The 27,204-nt window shown below is 48.2% G+C and overlaps 1 protein-coding gene across 24 annotated transcripts in view; it reads right to left on the bottom strand.

The window, feature by feature from the left end:
• Positions 1-27,204, bottom strand: part of CACNA1D (calcium voltage-gated channel subunit alpha1 D) — a 320,640-nt gene that overhangs the window by 9,243 nt on the left and 284,193 nt on the right. For 20 of the 24 annotated variants that reach the window (XM_070238804.1, XM_070238798.1, XM_070238803.1 and 17 more), the window contains 7 exons: positions 23,648-23,750; positions 22,212-22,313; positions 16,833-16,963; positions 3,423-3,539; positions 2,331-2,698; positions 1,603-1,629; positions 201-350 (listed from right to left, as the gene is read on the bottom strand). In XM_070238804.1, the coding sequence (XP_070094905.1) occupies positions 201-350; positions 1,603-1,629; positions 2,331-2,698; positions 3,423-3,539; positions 16,833-16,963; positions 22,212-22,313; positions 23,648-23,750 (998 nt within the window). The remainder of the gene's footprint in view (positions 1-200; positions 351-1,602; positions 1,630-2,330; positions 2,699-3,422; positions 3,540-16,832; positions 16,964-22,211; positions 22,314-23,647; positions 23,751-27,204) is intronic. The other 4 variants (XM_070238797.1, XM_070238796.1, XM_070238788.1 and 1 more) reach the window with 1 other exon arrangement.

A 27,204-nucleotide genomic window follows, 5' to 3' on the forward strand; every position in this document is an offset into this window, starting at 1 on the left:
AAAGAGTGGCCTCCACTCTGCCTGTCTCTGGCCTGTTTCTCCTGCTCTGACTTGCCCTGTGGCTTGGCGTCTGTGCTCCTGTTTTGCTTTCCAGGGCCATCCCGAGTGCAGCTGCAGGGGGCCCATGACTTCAGAAGCAGGCAGAACACAAGGGGCAGAAGGCGAGGCTTGCCAAGGTCGCCCGGCCACAACGCCCTCACCTGCTCCAGGTTGGTGAGCTGTCATCCTCATAGCACTCCTCGCCACTGAAATACTCCTGTTCCCCCCAGCAGCGGGCGTCCCTGAAGTAGCCATGTATCTCCGGGTCTTCCCGGCAGATAGTTGGGAACTGCTCATCTCCTGAGTCGGACCTGCAGTTGGGAGAGAGGACCTGAGCGCCCGGGTAGGTGGCAGATAACTCCTGTGGTCGTGCCTCAGCACACGGCCAGCACCCCTGCCTGAGGTGCTCCTGGCTTTTCCCCCGTGCGCCCGCCTCAAGCGGGACTGGATTCTCAAGGCCTCTGGCAATGGTGCTGTGAGTGTGGACGTGGACGTGCGCATGCCAGGAGGGGGTTTCTCTCTCAGTATACCCTGCACAATGCTGGTGCCAAACCACTATGCCCAGAGGCCTCAGAACCAAAGGAGTAGATGGAATGTGGGGAACAGAGCAAGAAAACAGACCCAGAGACCTGCAGTGATTGGCAGCCCTGGGGAAAAGATTGGGCTCCGAGGCCGTCTGCCTTGATCCCTGTGCCTCCTACCCGAGCCAGGTGTGACGTAAGAGCCTGGGACACAGAGGCTCCCTTGCCACCGACTTCCCCCTGCATCCGATCCAGGAAGGGTGACGGGAGTCTAGGATTCAGTGTCCCAGAGAAGACTCTCCTGGACAATGTCTGCCAAGTTTTCAAAGACTGCCCTGCCCCAGGACTGTCATAATGCTGCCCTGAAACCCAGCTTGTCCTGGCCTCAGTGCTCAGGAAAACCATCCAGGCTCCGGGACATCATGTCTCTCCAAAGAGAGGACTGTATTTCCTCCAAGTTCTTCACTCTCTGGCCCGCCCTCCTCTGGCTCAAGCTGCTCCTGATTTCACTGGATATAATTAAATGAGGAGACCTAGCCTCCCCGTCCCCAGGAAAATGACCAGCCCACCCATCATTCAACCTAGTTCAACAAACATGGAGCAGGATACACTGCATGTGTGTTGAGGGCTGCAGGGGAGACAACGACCTGGTCCCTGGTCTGCAGGAGGTGGGAGGCATGCTGTGAAGAAGCCCCCACAAGAGGCTTGACCACAGAGAGCAGCAGGTGGTGCCCAGCTTAGCTTCACAGGCCGGGCACCTGGAAGTGCACAGGGGGCTCTCCCCGCACTGTCACAAGGCCTGCAGCGGCTAGCTAGCGGCCACACTGGCACGTGACTCTCAGCCCTTGGCTGGTAACCATCTACGCAGATATGGATGTGAAAGCTCCTTGGCTTAGAAATCAAAGCAACTAGCTCCAAAGCCCTGAGCTCTAATATCCTAGTTGGCTCAGAGAAATTTCTCATCTCAGCATTCATAGAGGCCACTTGGTCACACTTACAACACACAGTATTCGACACATGAACACAGGCAACGAGCACATACCTAATGTACGTTTCATAATAGCGGGTTCTATCCAGGAAAAGCATAACACAGGAGGGAGGGAGAAGATAAAAGTTAAATATTTCCAACAACATTTAAAACGCAGATATCAAGCTACTTCCTAGAGCAGAGGTCAGTAAACTATGGTTCACAGGCCACATACAGGCTGCCACCTGTTTTTGTATGGCCCACAAGCTACAAAGTTTTTATACTCTTAAAGGACTGGAAAAAAACAAAGGAAGAAAAATATTTCATCACACGTGACTATAGGAAGTTCACATTTCGGTGACCATAAATAAAGTCTCATTGGGATGTATCGCAGCATTTGCATATTATCTCCGCTGCTTTCTCCCTGCAACAGCAGAGTTGAGTAGCTGCAGTAGAGGCTGTGTGCTGCCAGAAGCCTGAATATTTCCTATCTGGCCCTTGACAGAAAAAGCATGCCAACCTCTGTCCCAAAGTATGTCAGCACAATTGGGGAGGGTGGAGTTTGCAGCAGCTGCTGCTGATTTAAGGAGCATCCCACACAGCATGATATAGGATGGCAGGCAGCCCTTCTTCCTTGAGGGTCATCACATGGCCAGTGCCCGAAGAGGCCAGGACCTTGTGGCACTCACAGGTTCTAATGCAAATACCTCCTGGGAATCTCCTGCACATGCCAGAGCACGGCAGAGAAGGAACTGCCTTGGGCAGACACTATGTTACCAATGCAAGCACATTTTAAAGGTTACCTTTTAATACTGGACCTTCTTTGAGGCTCACGGTCATGCTTGTGGGAGGAATGATGCCCGTTTTCAGACACATGCTCAAGGTTCCCAATGCTGGGCCGCTTTCCAGGGGCAGCTTTGGACATATTGGCATTATTGAGATTGGCATTTGTTGAGCTGGGAACTTGCTTTCCTATGGAATTATGGTTATGATGGTTATGACACACCGAATTTCCTGCTGGAGGAAACAGCGGTTTCTCAGTATCACTTGCAGGTGGAATTGAAGGCCTTTGGACATGCAGGGGACGGTGGGTGGTATTGGTCTGCTGAAGGGAATCTCTCCTATCACTATTAACATGATTGACATGGTTTCCAAGCAGGGCACCATTTCTCTGCAAAATAATGGGAGACAACACCAGGTAATTTAACAAGTATTTGATGCAGGCTAGCTATGTTAGGTAATTTTTTTCTACATGAAAAACAAATTCTAGGTAAGCTCCATAGGATCTCTGTAAAACAATCTGAGTGTCTCAATGATCGAGGTGAACGTGTCTGTGTGGCAGGTGGTCCCCCCTGAAATGAGGAAGGTTACCGATTCCTGAGATGGGGAGCAAGCTCTCAGCTGGGATTCGAGTGTGCTCGTCCAGTCGCTCCAAGTTGAGGTGACTTATACCCAGCAGGGCCGGTTGGCAGCCCCGTTGAGGCTGAGGTTGAGGTTGGGAGTAGGCATGCTCCCTGGGCTGGGCAGCTGGGGGATTGAGGGCTGGCTGGCAGATCAAAGAGCTGGCCCAGGGAAGAAGGAGGTAGTTCCAGCAGGCAGCTGCTAGAAGGACCCAGGATGGTCATCCACACCGGCCAGTAGCTGTGGCCAAGCTCCTCTGAAGCTGCCATTGTGGGGCAGAGGAGCAAGCTCAGGGAAGGAGCAGGCCTGGCCCTAGGAGAGGTGCTGGTGAACGGAAAGGGTCTGCCGGGGGCAGGGATGGTCCACAAGCCCCTCTAGGCCCTGGGGCTCGTTTGCATTCTCCAGGCTCTTTTGTGGATCATTAACTGCCCAAACTGGAGTCCTGCCCCACTATTTCCAGGTGGCCAGTGTGTAGCTAGGCGTGGAATAATTACTTTGAATACATCTTCTTCTTCTTCTCGTTTTGTTTCTTCGGGCTCATCGTCTTGCAAATCGCATGATATAGCACGCCGGATTTCAGGCCCAATGTCATGCAGTGTCCTTAATCCCGCCTAGATCAATGAAAACGGCAAAACAGATTAGACAACACGGGCGCCCTGGGACTGACCTGGGTCCTGGCTTTGCTCCTGCCTGATTCAGCTGTAGGAGGGGAAGGTTTCTCCAAAGGACAGCCCAGGGAACGGGCCGCTTGTTTGAATGGAATTGAAGGAGTCCCTGCAGCCTCAGGGTTGTAGGGGGCACTCAGGAGTTCAAGATGAGCATCGGCTGGGATGTTTGAGGCCCTCAACCCAGTAACCTTTCCAAATACCTGCACTTGCAGGGAACATGGCCTGGTACTCAGGTCTGCCATGGCCAAGGGCCCAAATGCCAGTCTACAGAAGGATGGCCTGCAGAGCACCACCTCCTGGAGCCCCAGACAGGGCAAGGAGCACAGCCTGGCTATTCTAGAGGGACAGTGGCAAGGACTCGCTGGCTGTGTCCAGCATGAGGAAGCCTGGGTACAAGTGCCAGAGGGCAAGCAGACCAAGCTGCCATCAGGGCCACTGGTTCTGCTAAGAAGCCATGGGAACGAGGGGGTGACACACACACTACAACCACCAGCACACTCAGGACCATGATGGATGGACCGACATGCACACAGACCTGGGCTACTGTGCAGTGCCAGCCTCCAGGTCCGTCCGCGGTGCCCTGGCCCACAGCCTGCGCTCAGGCTGAGAAGGCGCCCACAGTCAGGCCACCCTCTTGAAGACCACAACACATTGAAAGGGGCTCAACAGCCTCTGGAGGTGGTGTGAGACCCACCAGGTGCCCCCTCCAGGCCCCTCACAGACATTCTGCATTTCCCCAAGGTCCTCACAGAGGCCTTCCTCACCCTGGGCCCCGTTCCATTAGGACAGGGCCTGAAGAAACCCTTCCATTGTTCCCAGCTTCACTAGGGAAACATTTGAGATGCTTACGGAGTATATATGGGGAAGGTGTAGTTGCTGACTCTGAGAAAATTATGATGTTTTGACCATCAATTTGAAGAAAAATAGCATGCTGACTTAAATACTAATAGGGACAGTATAGCTCCCTTAACCTTTTCCACAAAAAGGCTTGCATCTGAAAGAGGCATTTCCTACCTCCCCCAGGTCAAGGTCACCCGTCCTGCAGCAGGGCAAAACCCCTTGTTGGCTGGCAATCTGTCTGCAACTCAGAGCCACTAAAGGCTTGGAGAATGTGTGAGAGCCTGGCTGTGCAGGGCTCCGTCTGCAGATACTCCAACCTCAGGGTGGTCTGCAGAGGAGAACGGGGCCAAGTGGTGGGTCATCAGGGGAGGGGACCACTTCCCTGTCCTTCCTCCACAACCCTCAGCAGTGGGCAGTAGACAAAGCATGATGACTGTGCTTCAGACACACCCAGCAGTGGCGGGGGTTGGGGGCTGGCGGAGGGGATGGGATGGTAGCCGCAGTCTGGCCAGATTGGGCAGGGCTAGGCCCACTGGTGTGGGAATGCTCAGACTGGTTTTCTGCAGATGACAGGGGTGACAACGTTATTTCAGAATGGAAAGTCATATGAGAACTTCCCAAGAGGCTCTTGTGAAGACGACCTTGTCCTTAGTAGCACCTAGCCTATGAGATGGTCCTGTAAAAAATGGCACACCAGACTGGGTCTGGTTTGAAGCAGTGTTGAAGAGAGGAGCAGCAGGTCCTTCCATTTCATGAAGTGTAGAGGTGAAAGAGCTGCGTGGGGTCAAAGCTTTAAGGTTCCTGGCTAGGAATGCTGTGGTCTTGTAGGGGAAAGACACACACGTCCTAGGGCCAAACCCAGAAGAGTTCATGGTGTGGTCAGTGAGGCTGCCTCTCACTTTCCTGTTCCTCTGGTCACAGGCATAAGATGCAGACACACATGCACATACACATGTACACACACACACACACACACACATGAACTCACACATGCATGCACACACACACGCACATGCAAACATATTTTCCCTCTCTCAGGATCCCTGAGTCCAGCACATCTGAGCCTGGGGAATCATCTGGCTTGGAGGCAGACCTAACTTGCCATTCTCATGGAAACATCAAGAAGGCAACTCTAATGTCAAGTGGGTGAAAGCTCTTACACAGCTGAGCTGCAGGCATGTGCAGGAAGGTGGAGCCCGGCAGCATGAAGCAGCCCGCAATTCCTTCATTCCGCGTTTTTTAGGGCACCATTATCAAGGGAAGATAAGCCCAGCCAGGGTTTCATCATCTGACTCTGGATCACTGGGAAGAAAGGGCTGTTACATATCTGAGGCTCCCAAACAGGAGACCAGATTTGAGACACCTGCTGCCATCGACACAAAATAAACACAGGTGACCGTGCACTAAGTCAACACCTCCAGGTAAATCATGTACCTTAGTCCACGTTACAGGGAGCAGGGGCCCGGAACACACTCCTGAGTTCAAATAACAACAGATAATCCTATTCATTGTCATTCAACTGATTGAACTAGGCCTGATTAAAAGAAATAGAAAACTATTTATTTGGATAATTTTTAACATCATCCTCTGTTGACGGGTTGACATTTCACTGAAATACACATATAACATAATTGCATAATAAAAACAGAAACTGTCTCCAGCATGTCTTCAATGATATACAAGATTAGGAAAGTGCAGTGAACAGACACAGGACAGAGAATTTGTTTGCAACATAAATCACGGAGAAGGTTGACAGGTGACCCGAGGGGCCACTTTCAAAGACAAATAACGACAACATATTTATTAAAGAGACATCAGAGGAGGAGAGAGTATGTCCCTCTCCCCAGACATGAAAGCAGAGGTTTGGAAATCATGATGACATTTTGCTTGCTCCACACAGGAAGAAACACACCTCCTAGGAGTCAGGGACTGACTTTACTCTTTCTCGTGGGACTGGGGGAAGGCTGGGGTGGGGTGGGGGCTTCAGCGGGTAGGGGTGTCTTCCAAGGTTGGGAATGAGGGAAACAGAAGTTCCCAAACTTGAACTGAAACGAAGCTTAAGCACAGCACCCTGAATTTATTACATATCACAAAACATGATAATGGAATTTTTCTAGCACACATATCAAGCTAAAAGGTAGCTTAGGCTGCTCCAAAAATTCCATAGGCACAAGTTCCAATTCCAAAAATTGCAGAAAACTATCTTAAATCCTTGAAAAAATTACTTTTTTTCACAGCCCTAAAAAAGAACATTTTTTTCCTGGAAATAAACACTTTACAATCAGTAAAATGATCTGTTCTTTCATATTTCATATCTGTGTCTATTTCTATCAGCAAAATACTATTTTAATTTGAAATGTGGTCATTAGCACTTAAACCAATACAATTAAAGCCATATAAAGTCATTCCATTAACATCACAGTAGAATTATGGTTTCGAATAAACACAAAATTGCTATAAAATATAAACATTACTGATTTAAGATGTCCAATCATATAAAATATTAAACAGAATCAAGCCTAGTTTCTGTTGATTTTTAAATGCTAGATGTTATCATAAATATTTTTTTAAAAAAAGAAATGTTGGCGCTTTGCCTGTAGACTGCTGCTTGAAATTTTAGACACCATTTAATTGGAACTTTATAGATATTTACTCTATTGAATGGTTAAGTCACCAAAAAAACCCAAACTATAAAATCTCTCTAAATATTTCTGAAGCAATAGCATAAAAGTAAGATATTTTAACATCAAGTATGAACATTCATTTACCTTCCTTTCTCTTGCCCACTTTCAGGGTTACATTTTTCCTACCTGGGTGCATATGAAATGCTTTTGCTGCCTGTCTCCCTAAGCTAGCTCCATCAGACACACCAGTAGTCTGCCAGCTCTTGGCACCACAGCAAGCACGTAAAATGCCCGGAAACCCCTCCTGAACCTACACTGTAACAGTGCAGATAAGAGATCTGAGTCTCCAGTCGGGACTGAGCCAGGCCATTCATCTTCGGATGTGAGGGCCAGGCTTTCACACTCCAGCCAAAGAGCCCGTGTCTGGTAGAGCCTGCTCTCCATCACAGGCAGGTTTCACCCACCAGGGCTGGCTCTGCACAGTCATCTTGTTAAAGGCAGTTCTGATTAACCCGTTAGCAGGAGTCAGCCCCTACCCAATCAGAGGGGATAACTTTACACTATCTCCATCAGAAGAAAGGACTGCAGATTAAATTCTTATGGAATAAAGCTGTTCATCTAACAAGCTGTCCCCTGCCTCCTCCGCACACACATATCACACGTGGGCACTCCCTTTCTTTTGTTATTGTTATCCTCTAGGGAAAATGAGATGGTGTGGCCTTTGTGTCCATTATGAACAGTCTTTCAGTTATATATAAAGGTTTAGAATCATGAGCACAACACTCTGAGTCATCCACAGTGATTCTGAGCCTCACTGAAAAGTCAGCTGTAACATTACCCTGTAAGGTACCCCTGGGGTTGCACTCAGCTGTACACACTGAGTTTGTTACCATCACTCAGAAAAGTAAAGAACACTTAAAAAAAATTACCTAAAGTAATCTATGATATTTCTCTGCAAACAATCTGACAGAGCTAGCTATTTTCATTCCACCTTGATTCTTGGTTGTAGTTTGACACCAGAATTGGAGAAATTCTTGCTAGTTTTCTGATAAGAGAGTATTAGTTAAAACTTAGGCTCAGCAGATGCCACAAATCATGACTTCTTCTCTGATGGCATCTTTGTACTGGTCAATGTGATCTCACATGCTTCATCCCACTATATCCTGGAAGGGAGGGTGGGCCAGACTATTCCCATTTGGTTAAGTGACCTGCCCCAACTAGCAAAGGCTTGGCCAGGACTCTTGATCCCCAAGCTTCTGGTGCTCATGATGCCATGCTGGCCCCACTTCAACAACCACCATGAGAAAGTCTTTGGGTCTACAGGAAAGAGTGCTGGGATCAATTCTCAATCATCACTCACTCACAACTGTGACCCAAAATGACCGTGGGGTGCTACCCAATCAAGGTTAACCTTTCAACTAACTTAGCAGAGCTCTTATATCACTAAGTCAGCGTGGAAACAAATTATCACAAGGTATCACGAAAACTGATCCTATGCTCTGCACACGTCCTTGTCTCAGGTGTGCCACTCTGAGGAGCTGAGATCTTTAAAACAGTGTCTATTCACACACTAGTTCAGACCAGCATTCCTCTAGATGGGCACAGGCAGTGAGATGTGGCCATGTGGGGAACATCTCTCAGTGTGAACTTGGCTGGACACACCGGGGCACAGGCAGCTCCGTGTCCAGGTGAGGGACTGGGATGAGGGACGGGCCTGGGAGGCAGAGGATGGTTCAAGCTAGGGGCAGTGCTATATGCAGAAGGCTCTTACCAGATAGATCATAAAGAGGCTCCAGCACTCTTTTCCTTACAGGGGATTTGGGATTCTTCCCCTAGAGCAACAGTTCTCAAAGTGTGGCCCAGGGACCTTGGGGCTCCCCTAAGACACCTTCAGGGATCCATGAGGTCATTGCAATTTGCATACTACTACTACTATGATGTCCTTTGCCTGTACACTCTCATTCTCTCATGGGAGCGCAGAAGGGTTTTCCAAAGGCTACATGACCCATGATGATGTCATCTCTCTGGCATCTTTGTGGTTGCATATTCTGTTTTAAAAATTTCTGTTTTAATTTCTAATGCAGTAAATATTGATACACAAGGGTCCTCAATAATTTTTAAGAGCATAAACGGGTTCTGAGACCAAAAAGTTTGAGAACTGCTGATAACCCATCCTCAGACAGGCAACATCATCTTTTCCTCAGGCACCTGACTCTTCACTCCATCCATCCAGGATTCCTATGATTCTGCTGACCTTTCCCCACCGTTGGAAGAAATGTCCTTCCTGTGGCTTCTCTGGGCTAGCCTGTGGTACTTCTGAACAGATTGCCTTCACTGTGCCTTAGCCATGATGTGTCCCCTCCTCTTACCCCAAACAGCCGCCTCTCTTAGGCCTATGGTGTGCCAGAGAGAATGGATTCACACAGGTACCTACCCAATCTTGGAACCGTTAGAAAGTGTTAGCAAGCTCCTTCCCATGGATAACTCAATCATGACACATTTGAGCTAATGAGGGTACTAGGTGGGTATTATTCAATAACATACTACGATAATTAAGACCTTTTGCCTACATAATATAACTTGCCTTAACTTTTCAGTAATTCTATCTTCTCAAAGACTTTGAAAATAAGAATTACTATTCTCAGAGGGGAAAGACTGCCCACTTTTCAGAAAGAGCAGAGAATCCAGTACCCCAGAATCCTGTGGATTAATTTAGTTTTTAAGTGGGTCACACTAGAGTGTAAGCTACCTAGGAAGAGCCTTTGCCCATGCCCCATCTTACACGTGCTTCCCTCTGATGGATACTGGCCTGCAGCGTGTCTTCCATCCAGGAGCTTAAGAGTTTAGCACCATGGACTGCGGTGTTGGGTACCAAGTTTGCTGAGTGAGTCTGTGAAGATTCTGAGAGAACAAACTCGAGTCATTTCCTACAACTTTTCTACATTTAAAGCCATACTCTTCTGCCAAGGTTTGAGGAGGAAGGAGAGAGGCGCCTGCAGTTTGACTGTAAACGAAGTCTCAGGGAAGCCTTGTTTCCCCTTTGAGCAAGGCCAGAGGTGGCCTCCACCATTTCCAGGCGTCTTTCATGAACTGGTCTTGGCTACCAACCATAGCCAGTGCCTTTACTCAGCAACACAGCCAGGCCCACGTGGGGCAAGACTCTTGTTTCATTTAAACCATTCTCTAAGTCGCATCTAGAAAGTTACCATTTTCCAGTATTTACTTATTTGGAAGGACTGTGGAGAAAGGCATGTGGAAATTACCAGCCGTGTGAATTGCTCAGGGCTGTTCTGCTGAGGCTTTGGCATATGGAGACAGATCGAGAAGACAGTTGGTCACACTGGCCCTCTGAGACAGGAGCAACACAGACAGTGGGTGAGCACATACTGTCCTTCAGCTTTTAATAAACTCGACATCAGGGTGGGTCAGAGACAGACAAAAGGGATCATCTGTCTGATGGTGGACTAGCCCCTCATCTGTGCCTACACGGTTGGCCAGCTTCCTTTTCAGGGATGATACACCAAATACTTAATAACTGGTACATCCTAGACACTACCCAATCAGAGCAGAAGTAGGCCTGCAGAGCACAGTTGAGTCTCAGAGGCCCCGCCTCGCCAGGCATTAGCCCTTCAGTTGCTGGATCACAGAGGGGTCTGGAGAGGAGCTGGGATGTTGGCAGGGGGTGAAGAGACTTGGGGCATTGGGGCCAAGCTGTTAACTAGTAGGTACAGACATGCCTCAAATCTTCAAATGGGGTCCAGCCATACCAGAGTGTGATAACCAGCTGTCAACTCCATCCCCATGTCACCACCCATGGTGCTGTGTGAAGAAGTCAAACCTGATCTCGGGCCCCATGGACTCTGCTGTGAGAATCCATTAGACCCACTGTGAGTTCTTAGACTTAAGACAATCCGCACACATGGGAGCATGATCCGTGGCCAGGCCCATTTCCATAGTGAGGCTAGGGAGCCCACTTATGTCCAGGCAGGCCAGACCACTTGGTATTGAGAACCCCTGGGGCCAAAGGGCAAAGGTCACAGCACAAAAGACATCACCAGATCACCCTCCCTCAAGGCTGGGAGGGACCGTGTCAGTCATGCACAGGATGAGCCTGTAGGACCTCCACTAGTATGCCTCTTCCCACCGGTGACACTGCTCCCCCCGTCTGCCTGGTCTTGGATGAGTGCAGCCAGGAACAGGGCTGCCCCACATTCTGTGGGCCCTCCCCACCTCATTCGCCCGCACGCGCACATGCAGCCTCCAGTCTGCATAGACCAGGGCAGGCAAAGGGGGCTAATAACGCTTCCTTTCTCTAGACACTTCAGAACCTTCAAGTTTTGACACTAAAGTTACTTTTGAATATTGATTTTAAAACTCAGCTTGGCTCCTCTGGGTATCCTGGGCTCAGTCAATGTACTGACTCCTTAACCACTGCTTGGAGTCAGCTGAGAATTTCACATGGGACGGTCTCATGAAGCAACTTCTTGGGAAAAAATCTACTGTTCGTAAGATGTGAAAACACAACCTGCAGAATTACCTCTGTTTACATTTGTATGCATTTCCATGATATCTTAAAAAGGGCAGAATTCTCTTTCTCAATGGATAACTACAGTACAGAACAGAAAAGAGATCAAAGAAAAACAAGAATTTCTTAAAGTTCTGGTAGTAAACAAGCATATGATATTATTATTGTTGTAGTCTTAATAATAAGCAATTATACGTTCAAAGTGCTTTACAATCACTTAGCTATTCCTCACAACAGCCCTGTGAGGTAGGTCGACATTATTACCCCCATTTTACAGATGGGGAAACTGAGGCACAGAGAGGTTAAGTGTCTTGCCCAAGGTCACGCAGCAAGTGAACGCTGGAGCTGGGACTAGAACCCAGGTTCCCTGACTCCCAGTGTCCTTGAAACTAGACCACACTGTTTTCAAAGAGGCATCCCCAGACTGGCTTTGAGCACGAATTAAAGACGGACAATGTTGGATGAGGTTTGAGTGTGGTGGTATTTCCCGTGGACACGTTAAGATGGAACCTGAGGTGTTGCCTGGATTGGTTTTGGCATGCGGGTGTATGTGTTAGTTTAAATGAGTGAATCTGAGCTTCCTGTCCTGCCCACTTCTCACTGCATTCTGAACAGGATCACTGCAGAGAGCAGGAGCCGGACGGTCAGGAGGGCGTGACGGACTGGCATATAAAAGGAACTCTGTCAGCTCAGCGCCAAGGGGCCTGCCAGTCTTTGGGAGTTCGGGCAAACTAGGGATGTAGGACTCTGGAACGGAGTCAGCTGCCCACCTTAGGCAGGTCTGCTTAATCTTTTTACTTTTTTAATTTTTCGTTTTGTTTTGTTTTACTGGCCAGTATCAGGAAGTTGTGTTCATTTCATTTCTCTGTGGGGCGGCTGCCCCCCTCCTTTGCTCTTTCCCACTCTTTCCCTTTCTCTGAGTCTGTTTGGAAGGGAAAACTGTTAAGACTTGCACGTTCCCTTTCATGAAAAAGAGCCACTGTGAGCAGTGTCCACGACAGGAGGCTACGGCTCGGCAGCTGAGCCGCGGCCCTGCTTCCACCTTCCGGAGGAGGAGTGCTCTGCTTGGAAGGGGTCTCCCTGGGGCCTCGGGTTTGCTTTTTCCTGCATTTCTCCCGAAATGCTGTTTCAGTAGAAATAAGCCCACTTGAGACTTTTCCCTTTCAAGGCCTTAGCCATAAACGCCTTCCGACTAACGAGCTTGGTGCTGTAGCTCAGGCAGAAAATTCTAAAGCATCCGTTCAAGCATCTGAAACAAATGAATCAGCCGGTGAAATCTCATCTGTTAGCATCTGTTCTCCTCTTAGATTAAAAAAGAAAAACAAAAGGCCTTTTTATGGCTTTAGATGGCATGCTTTAAAAAAAGAAAAAAATCCTGCTACTTTTTAGACTAAGGTGGCTAGATAACAGGTGTCTGATACTCCACAAGTTATTCCATTTTCCTCTGTCTTTATACGTCGAGCCTCCCTTAGAAGGCCACATCAGGGACCAAGAGCCATTTGCTTCTTGTATACCACCCCCCTTTCCACTTGACCATCTATATCACCATCTGTCAGCTGGGGCACAGCATTTAACATTATAAAACCTGACAAGCTAATCCTTTATGAGTTGAAAATATCGGTCTCCTTCTTAAACTCAAATTCCAAACAGGTAAAAAGTAAAAAAAAAAAAAAAAAGACTATCCTTCTAAAGTCTTCCTGTCATTAAGGCTCCCATCTGGGACGAACAGGGGACGGACTCCTTCACTTCCACCAGAGTGTCTTTTGCATAAAGGAAATCCATGAATGTTGAAAGAAAAAGAAATGAACAAAACTTTTCCCACTTTAGGATTTTTTTTTTTTCTGATCCATGAGATACTGGACTAATTCATGTCTGTATCTTGCATGGACGTCTTCATCTGGAAGGTCTCACGGGCATTACTCTTTGGGGGGAAGGGCACTGAGAGTTCTCATGGCTGCAGAGCTGTGTTCCTTTATTTATTGGCTCCTCATGGAGACCTGCAGGTCACTCGGATGCAGCAACAATGGATGAAGAGCAAATGCTGAGTCAAACTAAAGAGAAATGGCATGTAGGGGATGAGTGAGGAAAAAAATAAAGGGGCCTGATGCAGCTTCTCCGATTCCCTCTGTAGAGGGCTGGAGAGAAAGCTGGCTTTAATGAGAAGATGGATGGATCGATGGAAACTGCACACTCATTCGGACCACAGAGGCCAGAGGACACCAGGTGCCGAGCTCCTACCCACACACGGATCTCGGAGCTCCTCAAACCATTTCCCTTCATGTAGAAGGGGACACTGCAGTTGGTCTGAACCGAGGGAGACCAGCTGGAGCCCACGGGGTTGAAAACCAGAGTCCATCCGTGTGCCCTTGAAAACCATTCCACGGGGGAGGGGCAGAGGATGCGGACGGGTTCCGATCCTGTTCAGACAGACTGCACGCTACGCAGCACAAGCACGCACATGCCCATGTCTTGACTGCTGCGCTCACACCGCGACGCCCACACTCCACTTTCCATGAGCTATTGGTCTGCCAGCCGTGTGGCACCCCTGGCACCAGCAGGAGCAACTCATCCCTCTTCTCAACAGGCCACGCCCACTTTGGGGGCTTCCCTGAGGATCTGTGTACTTGTCCTCATGACACTGTTGGTACATTTCTCCCGCTGCCATTCAACCCCACTTCCCTAACTGCTACATTGTCGTGTAATATTTCATCATCCAGAAAGGAAGAGCCTCTCGTGCTAATTAAATGTAGAGTGGCAAATCACATTTAAAGTCATTTCTAGAGCAGAGGAAGCCAAAAAATGTAATTAGAATTATCCTTCAAGGAGACAAAAATTTTCTATTTTTAATGTTTGCTTCAGATTCAAATGCATTTTTAGAATTTATCTGTCAAGATTATGAACACAACTTAATTTTCTGGGCTGTGTACTCAACATAAATCATAGACAGAGCCTCAACTCCCAATGGAACCATGTGAAAACGTGCTGATATTATCATCTAACTGGAAATGTTTGAATTTCACCAAGGAAATGAAACTCTTTCTATAAACCACAAAATTAAAAATGCTTAGGAGGAAAAAAACTCAACGTTATTGTAACACAATGTGATAGAGTCTTTTAACCTACGACTTATAAATGCAGCTTTAGCATCATTTGAATCTTCAACTTAAAGACTCAGTGAAGCCCATCCATGAAACGTGGCAATTAATTACTTAGCTACGTGTAGGTTTTCAGATTTCAAACATCAAAACACTATATCCAGCCACCAGAGCAAGCACTGAAGCCATCTAATTGGGACATCTTGGGGATTCACAAAAGGTGTAACTCTGTAGCCAGGTGGTCATCATACATGTCTTCCACAGACAACAGAAGGGTCTCACAGCACAGAGCGAACTTGTTACTGTAAATTCTGACAGAGCCATCCACGAAAGAGTATGTTTCCCCTCCAGAAAAGTCATCAAGTTCCATCAGCCCACCACCTGGAATCGGAGAACAGCAAGCAGTCCCTACAAGTAGAAGGCACCATGGCACTCAGAAGTCTGGCCAGCCTATCGTCCAGGCCCAGGGTTCCCTCAGGGAAGAGCCTTCAGAAACACGTTAGTCGCTCCCTTTCCTCGCACCCAACTTGGCGACGCTGCCTTCAAGCATGTAGGGCCCAGTGTCCTGCTCAAACTTGCAAACACATCTTTTCAGTTTGCTTTGTCTCTCTAAGGCTATTTGTGAGCTGTGATCAGAAGCAGCACGGTCACTTTTACTGACTAGATCTGCCAGAGGTGAAAGAGCTTTAACTCAAATTCCACAACCGGAGCCAGCGGTTAGCTTTGCGGCTGAGCCTGGGATTCACTGAGCTCCCTTGAGATGCGATCAGAGAAAGAAAGATAGGAAATTGTCTTCCGTCGGATTCGGCATCCACCCTTCCCCCGGCCCTGCAGCCATCTGGGCAGAGCAGAGGTCTCCTCAGGAATCAGTAGGTCACTGTCACACAAGGTCATCTACTAAGCCGCCGTATGCATACGCACCCCATACTGCTCCATTCAGTCAGTCGCTGTCATTCATTTTCACACTCTCTCTCTCAGCGAGACCACAGACAAGGCTTCACTGTGGTAGTCACCATCACTTTGAACACAGAACAGTGCTGGGCATTTTTCCCAGAAAAAAAATGAAGGACTATTCCACATTGAACCTTACCAATACCTACAAGGTCCAATTTAAGACGAGTGGTGATACCAGGGATACAAATGTAATTTTAGAGTAAATCAATTAAAAAGGAAAAATTCTTTATCTCATTCATGGTAGACTTCAAGCATTCCAGGTAGCGGAGATGACAGGGCTTTCGATTAACTTGAACAGTTGTTTCTGACAGCTTGCCAACCTCTGCAGTTCCCTTTTTCCTGTTCTTACTCTTTTTCTTGTTCTCCCTTCACCCTGCTTTCTCCATCCCCAGCACTCACAGACTTCCTGCTCCTCTTCCTGCAGGTCTCCACTGTGACTTCCTTGCCCCTGACCCGCCTCTTTCCCATAGGAGCTTTGGGCTTACCTACGATTCTGTACCCTCAAATGCATGGACCCTGGTTGGAACTAGAGATTCCTGAAAGCCACATCCACACTCCAGGGCCTGGGGCGGGGCCAGGGCTGGCATAGGGGTAGAGACCAGAGGCCGGCCCGGGTGTGAGAGAGCAGCATTTGCACAGCAAGCCTCAAGGCCATCAGGAGACAACGCACAGAGAGACAGGCACACCGCACATATACACACACACGCATACACTAGGAGGTGATGGATGTTTCTGAAATGGACCGAAAACCAACAAGCAGTGGGGTAAGAAACAAACAGAAACAAAACAAAGCACTTGCGTTCAGATGGAAAGCTGTTTCTGGGCAGCAAGGGCCCAAGTCCAGGGCTGGGGGAGGGTGGGGGCCTGCTCGGAGGACACTGCCTTTGGAGAAGCCTGGAGGAGACAGGGTGCAGGGGCAGCGCTCGCTCCCCTCCCGCCAGGGAGGTGCCTCTGCCGCTGTCCTAGGGGCCCAGCCCCAGGGCCACAGGGGACGCGGGGCACCACGGAGAAAGCCGGAGAGGGAGGCACTTACCTCGTGGCCCAGAAATGGCTAGTCCACATTTTGGGGAGTGTGCAGTATCTCAGTTAAACAAAATCCTTGTAGTACTGCTCAACCATGAATAGGCAGCTCTCTAGTATTTCAAATAAGCTTGTAAAATCGTTAGTGAAAAGAGAAAAAAATGAAACAACAATTCACCTGTAGGGCAATTGTGGTGTTCTTCGCAGGGTACTTTCCCACCAGTCCTTGTTCTTTCCGTTTCTTGAATTTCCTAAAGTAGTCCTGTATCAGGAAAGTGGCATAGAACTTCCCCACGGTTACCTCATCATCTAAACGGAGAGACCAGACAGAGCTCTCCCGAATCAGCACATTTGCACCAAGAGCCTAAACCCTGGCTTCTGGCTGGGGGCAGGGGTGGAGCAAGACGGTGCAGAAGGCACCGAGCTCTCAGCTTACAACACAGGAGACTAAGTCTAGCAAAAAGCAAGGTTTTGCAAAGCAGTTAAGGCTCAAAATTAGAGTCAGTTAAATGAACCGATACTCAAAATTGCAGAAAATAATATATTTGTCATGAGTTTAACAGAGCAGCGTATTAGTAACACTATGAAGTGCTGTCTTGGTTATTTACTTAAAATAAAAATTACAAAACAAAAAAGGCTAGATGGGTCATATTTTCACCCCGCGCATAGGGATTTGCATGTGTAATTACCATGAACACCAAGGGCAATTAACCATCCAAATCCTGATGCCTCGAGATAGACAGAGAGACCTCAGAAAGGTGACAGACAAGCTCGGAAGAAGAGGAAGGTTCAGAAAAGAGACTGCAAACCCAGATTTTTCATGTGCTCCCTTGGTTCTCTGCCAATAGCCTCCATGTACCATTTCTTGGTTTGTAATTCAGAACTGCTTGTTTTCGGCACAGCAAGCGACAGCTCCAACTAACCTCAAAGTTGAGCTGACACTTCTGCTTTATTCAGAAACAACCCAACAGTATTGCTGGGGAATTGGAACTCTGCTGGGCATCTTATAGGTGATGCATGAGGCAGAATAAGGGCTCTGGCTGTCTCGTGGTAAACCATCTTGGCAGTGGAATTGCACCCCAGGGGACTCCACAAGCCCTGCTCTCCCAGGGGTGCTCGCCACCAGATCTGCTGTGTGCTAAGGGCTCCTGAGCGGAAAGCTTAAGAGCCCCTTAGCAGCCCACCCAAGTGGGGCCGCACCGGGGCTGGGCACTGCTGACCATGACTGGCAGAGGCTGGGAGGAGGAATGGCTCCTGGCCCTCAGGATTTAGCATGGCTAAACTTTTGGCCAGGCTGCCCTTGCGAGAGTTATGTGCGATTTGGGGCAAGAGGTTCAACCCCTCTGGGTTTGTGTTCTCATGTGCAAACGGGGCTACGCCTCTTAGAGGAGCTGTGAGGAGTACAGAGAAGAGGTGTAAAGCGCTCAGCCCCTTCTCTGCATGATCCTAAGTGCCAGGCAGGGGCTGAATGACTGTGAGCCATCAGAGTCACTGTTATTTTACAATCTGCCCACAGTGGCACCCACTGAAATGCACTGTAGAGCATGACAGGTTGGGGACACTAGGAGCCACCATATTCACTAACGCACCATGCGTGGGGTTCGTTTTGTGACCGCTGGGAGGTCACTCTGGACACTGGTCAATCTGGACACTGCTGGGCTGCCTCTCCAAACTTCCTTGTCAGAAGCTGCTCAGTGTTACTATGAGGGAAGATGTCTTAGGGTGTCGGCCTCGAGAGGTATGTTACATTCCTTCTAAACCCAGGCTGGGCAAGTCCTAGAGTGGTGTAGGGGCCACAAAGTGAACCTAAGGCTTCGTACAACATGCGAAACCATGGTCCCTCATCAGTCTCAGGCTGGTCTAACGGTCTAACAATGCATTGTCCACAGGCAAGGAGGCAAGGGGTGAACGGAGACTGTTCAGGGCCTGGCACTTCACCCCTGCTCTGCTCTCAAGCCACTCCCCATCTTGCCCAGGGTGCATGTGGAACCCTGGTAGTTCCACTACCCCTACTACTGGGCATCACAGGTGCCAGGCCCTGTGTCAGAGGAGTTCCATGTGGTCTTATGGCCTCTTCACAACAAGTCTGAGATGGTAGATCCGCCCACCTCCTCTGACAGGCGGAGAGAGGTTAAGTGACCTCCCCCAGGCCAGCTGAGTTGGGATGTGAGCCCCCTGAATCTGGGCTCTCCTCCTCCTCTTCTGCAACACCTCCCTGAGAGACGGCCCAGCTGTGGCCACATGGACCATCCGCTTCTTTGGGGCTGCCCCTCCCAGAGTACAAGTCTCTCTCTCTACTGGGCTGTGCACAGGAGATGGACCAACTGCTGACGGAGCAAAGAATCCTGGGGCCCCAGGGGGATTCTCTGCCTGCTGTGCCACAGCTGGCCTCTGCAATCCAGGGTTTCAAGTCTTCTCTGTGGGCTCCCAGAAAAACCACTGGCTCTGACTACAGAGGGCCACCTCACTCCACACTGGGATGCTTCCAGCAAACAGTAGCCTAACCTTTATCTCCCTTCTGCCTGCACTGTGCTGGCCGGGAGGGGCGGAGGAGGCTTCTGCAGGAGGGTCTTGGCTTTTCCAGGCCCGGAACCTGGGGCGGCAGTATACCCAGTGCAGACGGCCCACCATGTTTCTCCCTGAGGAGTGACTCCAGAGCACAGACACATTCACCCAGGGAGGGATTCCAGCTTCACCTGGTCTTCTCCACTGAGACGCTGAGCTAATCGAGACTGGGCCCAGGAAGAGTTCTTAAGAAGAGGAAAAGCCAAAGCCACAGCAGAATAGAAAAGGAAGGAAGAGAAGGAATGAATGCAGTGAGGCCATGTGAGCTTAGGACTGGTGAGAAAGAGATGGTGTCAGCTCTGTGGGTTCTTCAGGGAAAAGAAGCCAAAGATCCAGGTCAAGGAGCAAAGGCCTAAAGGCAAGGAGAGCATCTGGGAGAAGGGGGACTTGTAAAGGAAGGGGCAAGATTCATGAACGGCAGGAGAGGACTGAAGAGTGGAGGTGAGAACATGAGTGAGATCCAGAGATGGGAAATGAGACAGCTCAGCCCTCATGATGGAGAGCGCGGACAGGCTGTCCCCGCAGCCAAAGGCTCCTGAACCACTGAGAGTCAGAAAGAAAGTTCCATATTCCTATTCCAGGGCTCATTCCTGAGTGTGGCACCTCTTCATCAAACTTATAATTATCTTGGGGGCACCTCACATCACACTCGAGCCAGCAAAGCCTCCTAAGACAGCACCTACTCTGCTCTGTCAGCAGGTGCTCCCTAAGCACCTGACATCAGCCAGTCCAGGCACGGGGAGCAGCTGGCCAGGCTCCGTCTGCTGCTCTCTGACCAGGTTACAGTGTGGGGAACACAGAGCCCCCCAGCCTTGGGGAGCTGCCCATCTGCCTGCCAAGAGGGCTGTGCAAATATTCCCATTTTCTAAGGGTGCCACGATGTGAGCGAGGCTGAGAACCGCTGGTCTACCGGAAAGTAAAAGAGGAAAAACAAAGACACAAGTGGTGAATGCACATACTAAAACCCTGCCCAGCCACTCAACCAGTCTGCTCACGGCAGCCTAAAAGTCACTGCCTTTTGAACTTCTTCAGCCGCAACAGGACTTACTTGAGATTCAACCTGGATAAGCGCTGCCCTAGGCACATAAACAGGGACACGGAACTTCTGGAGCATTCTGTCTCCTGCCAAGGCCCCATTCATTCTTCTTGGGTTTCACAGTGCCTCTTGTGCCATTTTGGAATAGATTAACACTAGTCATCCTAACCCCAATCCATTTTAAGAAATACAGAGAAAAGGCCAGGGCCCATTATTGGGCCATGAAAGCAGAAGACTATTTAGCCTTTATTAGAAGTCTAGCAGAGCTAAAAGTTGATCAGTTTTTTAAAGGAAGGGAGCTTAGATGAGCCAAATTCTAGACTTTTTTCTGGTAAAATGAAAAGAAAGGAAGTTCCACGATAATGGGAATGGCACTGTCCAAGTGAGTCTCGCCAGGATGGGCACTGATGTGTGAGAGAGACTGGTTGGTAATGAAGGTGGCGTTTCAAGAGAGACGCGAGATGGAGCCGGGAGGCACAGGGCTCCGGACCGTGGGAGGAAGGTTTACTCAGACAGGCGCAGCCGCTATTCTGAAGCATGCATCTGTATTTCGAGAAACATCATTGGGGAATACAGTAGGCAAGAGATAACTCTGATTCCATGCCACCACCCTAAAACAGAATTGCTTCAGAATATTCTGAAAGACTAAGAGTTGAAAGGAATGGAGGCTGCAGAAAAAGCTTAAGCACATTGTTACAACAATTTACAAAAGCAATTGATCTAAGCCATGCGAGCACTTGGGTGTGCAGCTAAAAGAAAAGAACGAAGACCAAAGATATGTTTTAAATGTGCAGGATCAGTTCTCCTGTGGAGAGCCAGGCTTCTAAAGGTGGGAGTTCTGTTTTTTTGGATTTTTAGGGATTTTTTGGTTTGTTTTTGGGTTTTTTTACTCTCCCTTTATTATTGTTTTGTGGGGCATCTTTCTCAGCTTTGAGCTGGTGGCCGTGCCAGCTCTGGGTGGCTCCCTCCAACGACAAAAGCTCATACTGCTTCTTGCTTCATGCTGAGAAGCAGAGCTGGCCAGCATGCTGCTCTCTGGGGCCCAAGAGCCAGAGGTTGTCACCTTCTCAGAGGGAGAGGCCATGGCCATCGTCCTGGCCCAGGGTTTCAGAGGCGGCTGCCAGACCTGAGCCAGACCAGTCTTCAATGCTGCAGGGGCAGCGATACTACAAAAGCTTGGTTGGTTACAAAAGACACCAAAGGCTGATAATGCGCCCAGGGCCAAGGATGACTGGAAGGCTGGTGTGGGGGCACTGAGGAAACGGGTCCTGCATCTTTAAAACTTGAAAAGAAAACAGTCCAAATACAACCATCTCAACTTCTAGGTCCATGTGTTCTTAAATGAAAATGGAAAAACAGTATATATATTATATATATATATATATATATACACGTGTTATATATATATAAATGTGAAAAAAGTTTAGTCAGTTATTTTACGATAAATAACAAAAACAAATAAGCATGCCTGTTAGTTCTGTCTCTACTTGAAATTCTAATTAAGGGACATTTTTGGTAATTACGGTAGTAAATTCAGTCTTGACAAGAACATTTCGAAAATACCATTTTCTGAAAGCTATTTTTTGTGAGAAGTTTTCAACAATATGTTAAGGGATAAATGGAAACTAGTTTTAAATATTTCATTTTGGACAAAAAAATCCAGGCTTTTCATTTTGAAGCAGCAAACTTGTTCTCTAACATTAATTCCTCCACCAACAAGAGAACACCTTGCCATCTGGGTCTTGGCTTGCTTCCCACTGAAGCCTCTCCTTTGTCTGGAATGGTCTTCTGATCACCCAAATAATCACATAAATGGCCAGAGGGCCTTCTTTAGCTGTTGGCCTTAATGCTCTAGCTGATATGGAAAGCATCCTGCAAACACTGGGCTTGCTGGAGACACTATCACTGAAACCAATGTGTTGGCCAAGAACTACTTAGGAAATAGATTACACTGACCACCAGCTGGAGGGACAACTTGGTCAAGTAGTTTCATGCTGGTTTTCTTCCAGATTTTCTTTATTACAGCTCGGAGTTCCTCATTAGCTTGTTCCAGGTTCCCTGAATTAAAAAGCAAGAGGTGAAAACAAGCCCTGCTTCTTCACCCAGCAAAACCTTTCTCACCATGGCTACTTCCCTCCCAGCCTGAGCTGGATTAGAGATGGCCCTCGGATGGGGCTCCCCTCCCACGAGGCTCTCCCGAGTCAGGGGCACGCACATTTCCTATATTTAGCAGACAGTTATCAAGCCTGCCAATGGGCAGTCATTCCACGGTGGGGACCATCATGTTTTACTTTGGAATTCAAGGCCCAATTCAATCAGGTCCTGTCCTACCTTCCCACAGCCAAGACCTACTCCTTTCCCACAGCTCCCAGCCTAGAATGCCTTCTGCTCCTTCACTGGCTGTTCCAAATCCTGCCTCCGTCCTTGACAATCCAGACTAAATTTTACCCAAGTAAGACTCTCTCAATTCCTACTGCGTGTACTTGTCAGTGCCACATAATCTTGGTCTCTTATTATATGAGCTGATACTTGTCTCCTCAACTAACATGGCAGTATGCAAGACCATCCTGCCTTCTGCACATTGCAAGGAGTACATGTTAGCTTGTAGAGGCTTGTTTTGCTGGATAGATCCACCCTGACCTCTGGGGATGCAAGAGAACAGCTGTCCACTGACTCCACACACATCCATGCTGGCCCCTCTTCCCTCTCCTCCACCAAGTGCGTCACAGAATTGGCTCCCTCCCAGTCTCCACTTCCTCAGCTCCTGGTCACTCCTCGACCTGCTGCCATCTGCTTTCCATCCCACCTCTATAGTCGCCACCCAGCCAACCCCATGGCCACACTCCAGGGCTTGTTCCACCAGGGCTGAACAGGGCCAAGAGAACCACTCTGGTTTGGTCTCAGCTGTGAAGATGCTGGTCCTGATAGTATTTCCCAAGTGCCAACGACGTGCTAGCACTACAGAGAGGGTCCTGCAGACATCACCTCATCCCATCCTCAGGACCTCCCCCAACGCAGGAGTATTTATTTCCTTTTAATAGAGAAAGAAACTACTGCTCCCTGCAGGTCACAGAAGCAGCAAGGGACAGCTGGACGAACTCATCTGTGATGCTTCTGCCTCTGCCCTGGTCTCCCACCTGTTCCTCCCGCTCTGCAATCAGCAGTGGCATGAGTCACCTCAAAACTTTCTGGGACAAAGTGAAGCATAAGGGAAGGAAAGTAGGAATGAGGCAGTCAGGGACAGCCAGCTGGCCCTCGTTCCCATTATACTCCCGGCCTCCTGTCCCAGGGCCTCTCCTTTGACAGGAAAAGGCCCAGATGCGAGGAGGCAAGGTGGAAGGGGGCATCTCCTCCCTCTTCTACCACCTGTGCTGCTTCTAGGAAATGCTCACCTTCGGTCTTGATTTTAAGAGCTGTTCGAACCAGAGCAAAGAGGGTTGCATTAAACATGACTGTCCCGTCACTGTTCAGAGGCATGTTCATGGCAACAAGTCTCTGTAAACAGAAAGAAAAATTTCTTAATAGGATGCGAATGACTGATGACAGCTGTATCCCTTCTTGATGTTTATTCTGTTTATCCCTCACCTCTTTCCTAGTCAACCCTCAATTCAATACAACAGCTATTTGGGGAGCACCTACCATCTGCACTGCTCTGAGATGACCAAGATTAAAGCATTAGTCACGAGACACAAATGCTGGCACTCAGAAGGCGGGTTTTGTTTTTGTAACTTAATTGCTCCATCACCTTGCTGTTGCAGCATTCTTCTCTCTTTCTCATTAACCAGCTCTGTGTCTTGGGGGCACATCCTTAAGGCTGCTGTGAGGGTAAAATGATGTGCCAGATACAACAAGCCAGGCACAGGGCCTGGGACTTAGGTTCTCAAACCCTGAGGGTCTGTCATCATTGCTAACAAAGAGAGCGTCTTTCAAGGACCCTGTCCCGGTGAGACCATTGTTTAGTGTTTTGTATGAGTCCACGTGGTTTCTCCAAGTGTTTGGTCTTCCAGACTAGGATCCCTTCCCTCTCCTGGCCCCTCTAACACAGCACTGAGAGTCGGAGAGGATGTGGGTTAGTGACACCCTCCCCTCTCTGGGCCCCGTTACCTAACCTGTAAATGCAGATGACATGCCCACACCAAAGGGGCTGCCCATGGATTAAAGGGGATCATGAACACAAAGATTTCAGCCTGATGCCTGGCACATGATAAGTGCTAAATAAGTAGTACTTACAATTGTTAATAGTTTCTGATTTCTTAAATTTGACTGACAGAGTGCCCCAAGAAAAAAGATTTTTGCAACTTTTTCTCCTTCCTATGAATGCACTGGAATCTTGTGTTTACATGACTCACTCCACCTAAATTCCTAGTCCTATTACCGACCAGCCCTGTCTCCAAAACCAGCGCAGGCAGCCAGGACAGCCTGGACGTTCATTTGCTTTTCCTGGCAGGTTCCAGAGTCTGCAAAATGGAGCCTATATGATCAATTGGTATTCTTGCTGTACTTACGTAGGTAATTGGACCAAATTTATTGAAACTAAACGTATTTTCCAAACCAGTTAGTCCTAATTTGGCTATCGCTGGGAAAAATGAGGATGATTTTAGTGAGAAACTGTGTTTCAGTAGAAACTGTAAGACACATTTATGGCTATCAGATTCTAGTTTTGTTAATTGTCTTCGAGGTTTTTGTTTTCTACCTGTAAACTAGACTGGATTCTGAATTCTTCTAGTCTCCTGAAATATGTGGCTACAAATCTCCACACTATGTTTTCAATTTTTTTCCGTCATTTTCCTTTGGAATCATTGAGAACTGAAACCACACTTTTTCCTGAAGCCCTGCAAACTGAAGCCGGATAACTTGATATAAATGTAGAGATCACCATGATAGCATTCTTGTTACTATGTAAGCCACTCAAACAGATACCTGAATATCCGATGACATCACGAGAGACACTTCAAATTGCAAAAGATGCTTCGACCCTGATACCTAGAAATCTTCTTGACTAGCTGCCCCCTGGACTCAGAAACTGGTTTATAATTTGCTTCAACCATTAACCTTGTTTTTCTTTTTGTTTCCATAGAAAGACTTCTTACCAAATACCTGGTTGCTTGCTTCCACAGTATAGGCCTAGTTTTGAGAGCCCACCTGCATCACCACATCCTGAAATGAATTTAACTGGACTGATCTATTATCAGGACTAAGAAACGTGTTCAGTGAGATGGAACAATCTACCACCTCAGCTTCTGGACTATGAAACTTCAAGAAGTTTCAAAAGGACTGAAACTTTTTAAAGTTTCAAAGTTGGGACTCTCGGGGATCAGAATTGGCCACCCCAAAATGTGACTCTCTGCCTTGATTATTTTTAAGAACAAAAGACTCTGAAAGAAACTTTGACCTCCCCTGCTAACTGCCTAAAAGAAATTTAAGATAAAAGGCCCATCCCCAGGACGAGCCATCACCATATACAACTCTGGGTATCTATAGACTGGGAAGATCTTTGCTAAGCCCACTCTTATCAAAGTTCTGTTTACCAAACGTTTGCTTTTCCATCGCCATGTGAATTGCCTTGCCGTTGAAGTTGCAAACTAATACACCTAACACCCTCCTTTGTCCTTAACCGAAGATATTTAAGCTGGCAGTTCAGCCACTCTGGCGAGTTACTCAGTTTTCCTGGGTCTCTCCCACGTACACATGTTATAAAGCTTTGTTTGATTTTTCTCCTGTTATTCTGTCTCATGTCACTTTAATTTGTCACCCAGCCAGAAGGACTTAGAGTGGATAGAGGAATTTTCTTCCTCCCCTACATTTGGTACCCATCTTGTTCTTGGAAAGCAGAAAAGAGGCTGGTACTGAGAAATTTATGTAAAAAGTCCATTTCTGTGGCTTATTCTCTACCTATATCCAGAGTCCAGGCAAGAACAAGCAAGGACCCCAAGGACTTGCCAATGGGCCTTTCTTAACTTGCACGGCAGGGAACGATGAGTTTGGTTCAGAAGATTTCTTTGAAAGCTTAAAATACATTGTAGACTCCATTCTGTTACCTTGGATTCTGTCTAGAGCTGGCGCAGGACCCCTGGTGTGGTAGAACTCCTGACCCTGGAATCCCCTAGGATCTGTGTGGGGAGGGGAGCAGTTGTTGGGGAGACTGGCTAGATTTCTACAGGGTAGAGATTCAACAGGCAAATCTTGCATTTCTCCTTTAAAAAGGGGAATCCTTTTAGGTTGCAACAACTAACACAATGTGGGTCACCGTGAGCTCTATGGAAGGAAAATCAATCTCAACTGTGGCTCACAGAGACATGGTCTGATGTGCCAACTATGGAAGTGGGGTGGGAGATCTGGATCCATCCCTGAGTGATGCATGGTTCATCAGGAAAGGAGCCCGTGCAAAGTGGTTGCCACAGAGCTCTGGCAGCAGAGAAGCTGTGTGATCCACACATCACCACGTCCACCATCACAGAAGCTATGAAATATCCAGGTCACCAAGTCTTCTCCATTCTCCTTCCTAAGTAGATCTCTAAGCCACTCCCCTGCTCTCTATTCCCACTTCCCTGCCCTCACTCTGGCTTTTGTTACTTCACACTTAAGACAACCACAGCAGCTCTCCTGGGGGTTCTCCTGTCTCTAGTTCACTTCTCACTGCCACGAGTCAACTTTCTAAAGTTGAAGTCTACTCATGTTTCTTCCACAGGAATCAGCATGGCATAGAAGGCTCCTCACAGCCATGCTCAGCTTGTGCCAGTGGCCTTCTGCCACTTTCTCTTATGTTCTAGCCACACCAATGACTTCCTATTCTCCTGCCTCCATGTCTGGGCCCTCTGTGCTCCCATTCTGCAATGCCTGTCTCGCTCTGACAAAGTCCTACTTCTCTCCTTCTGGACCTGACACAAACATCACCTTCCCCTCTATCCACCCAGTGGCAAATTACATAATTCCCTTCCTATTCTTATGT

This window comes from Equus caballus, chromosome 16 (genome assembly GCF_041296265.1).
Source record: "Equus caballus isolate H_3958 breed thoroughbred chromosome 16, TB-T2T, whole genome shotgun sequence".
Lineage (NCBI taxonomy): Eukaryota > Metazoa > Chordata > Mammalia > Perissodactyla > Equidae > Equus > Equus caballus.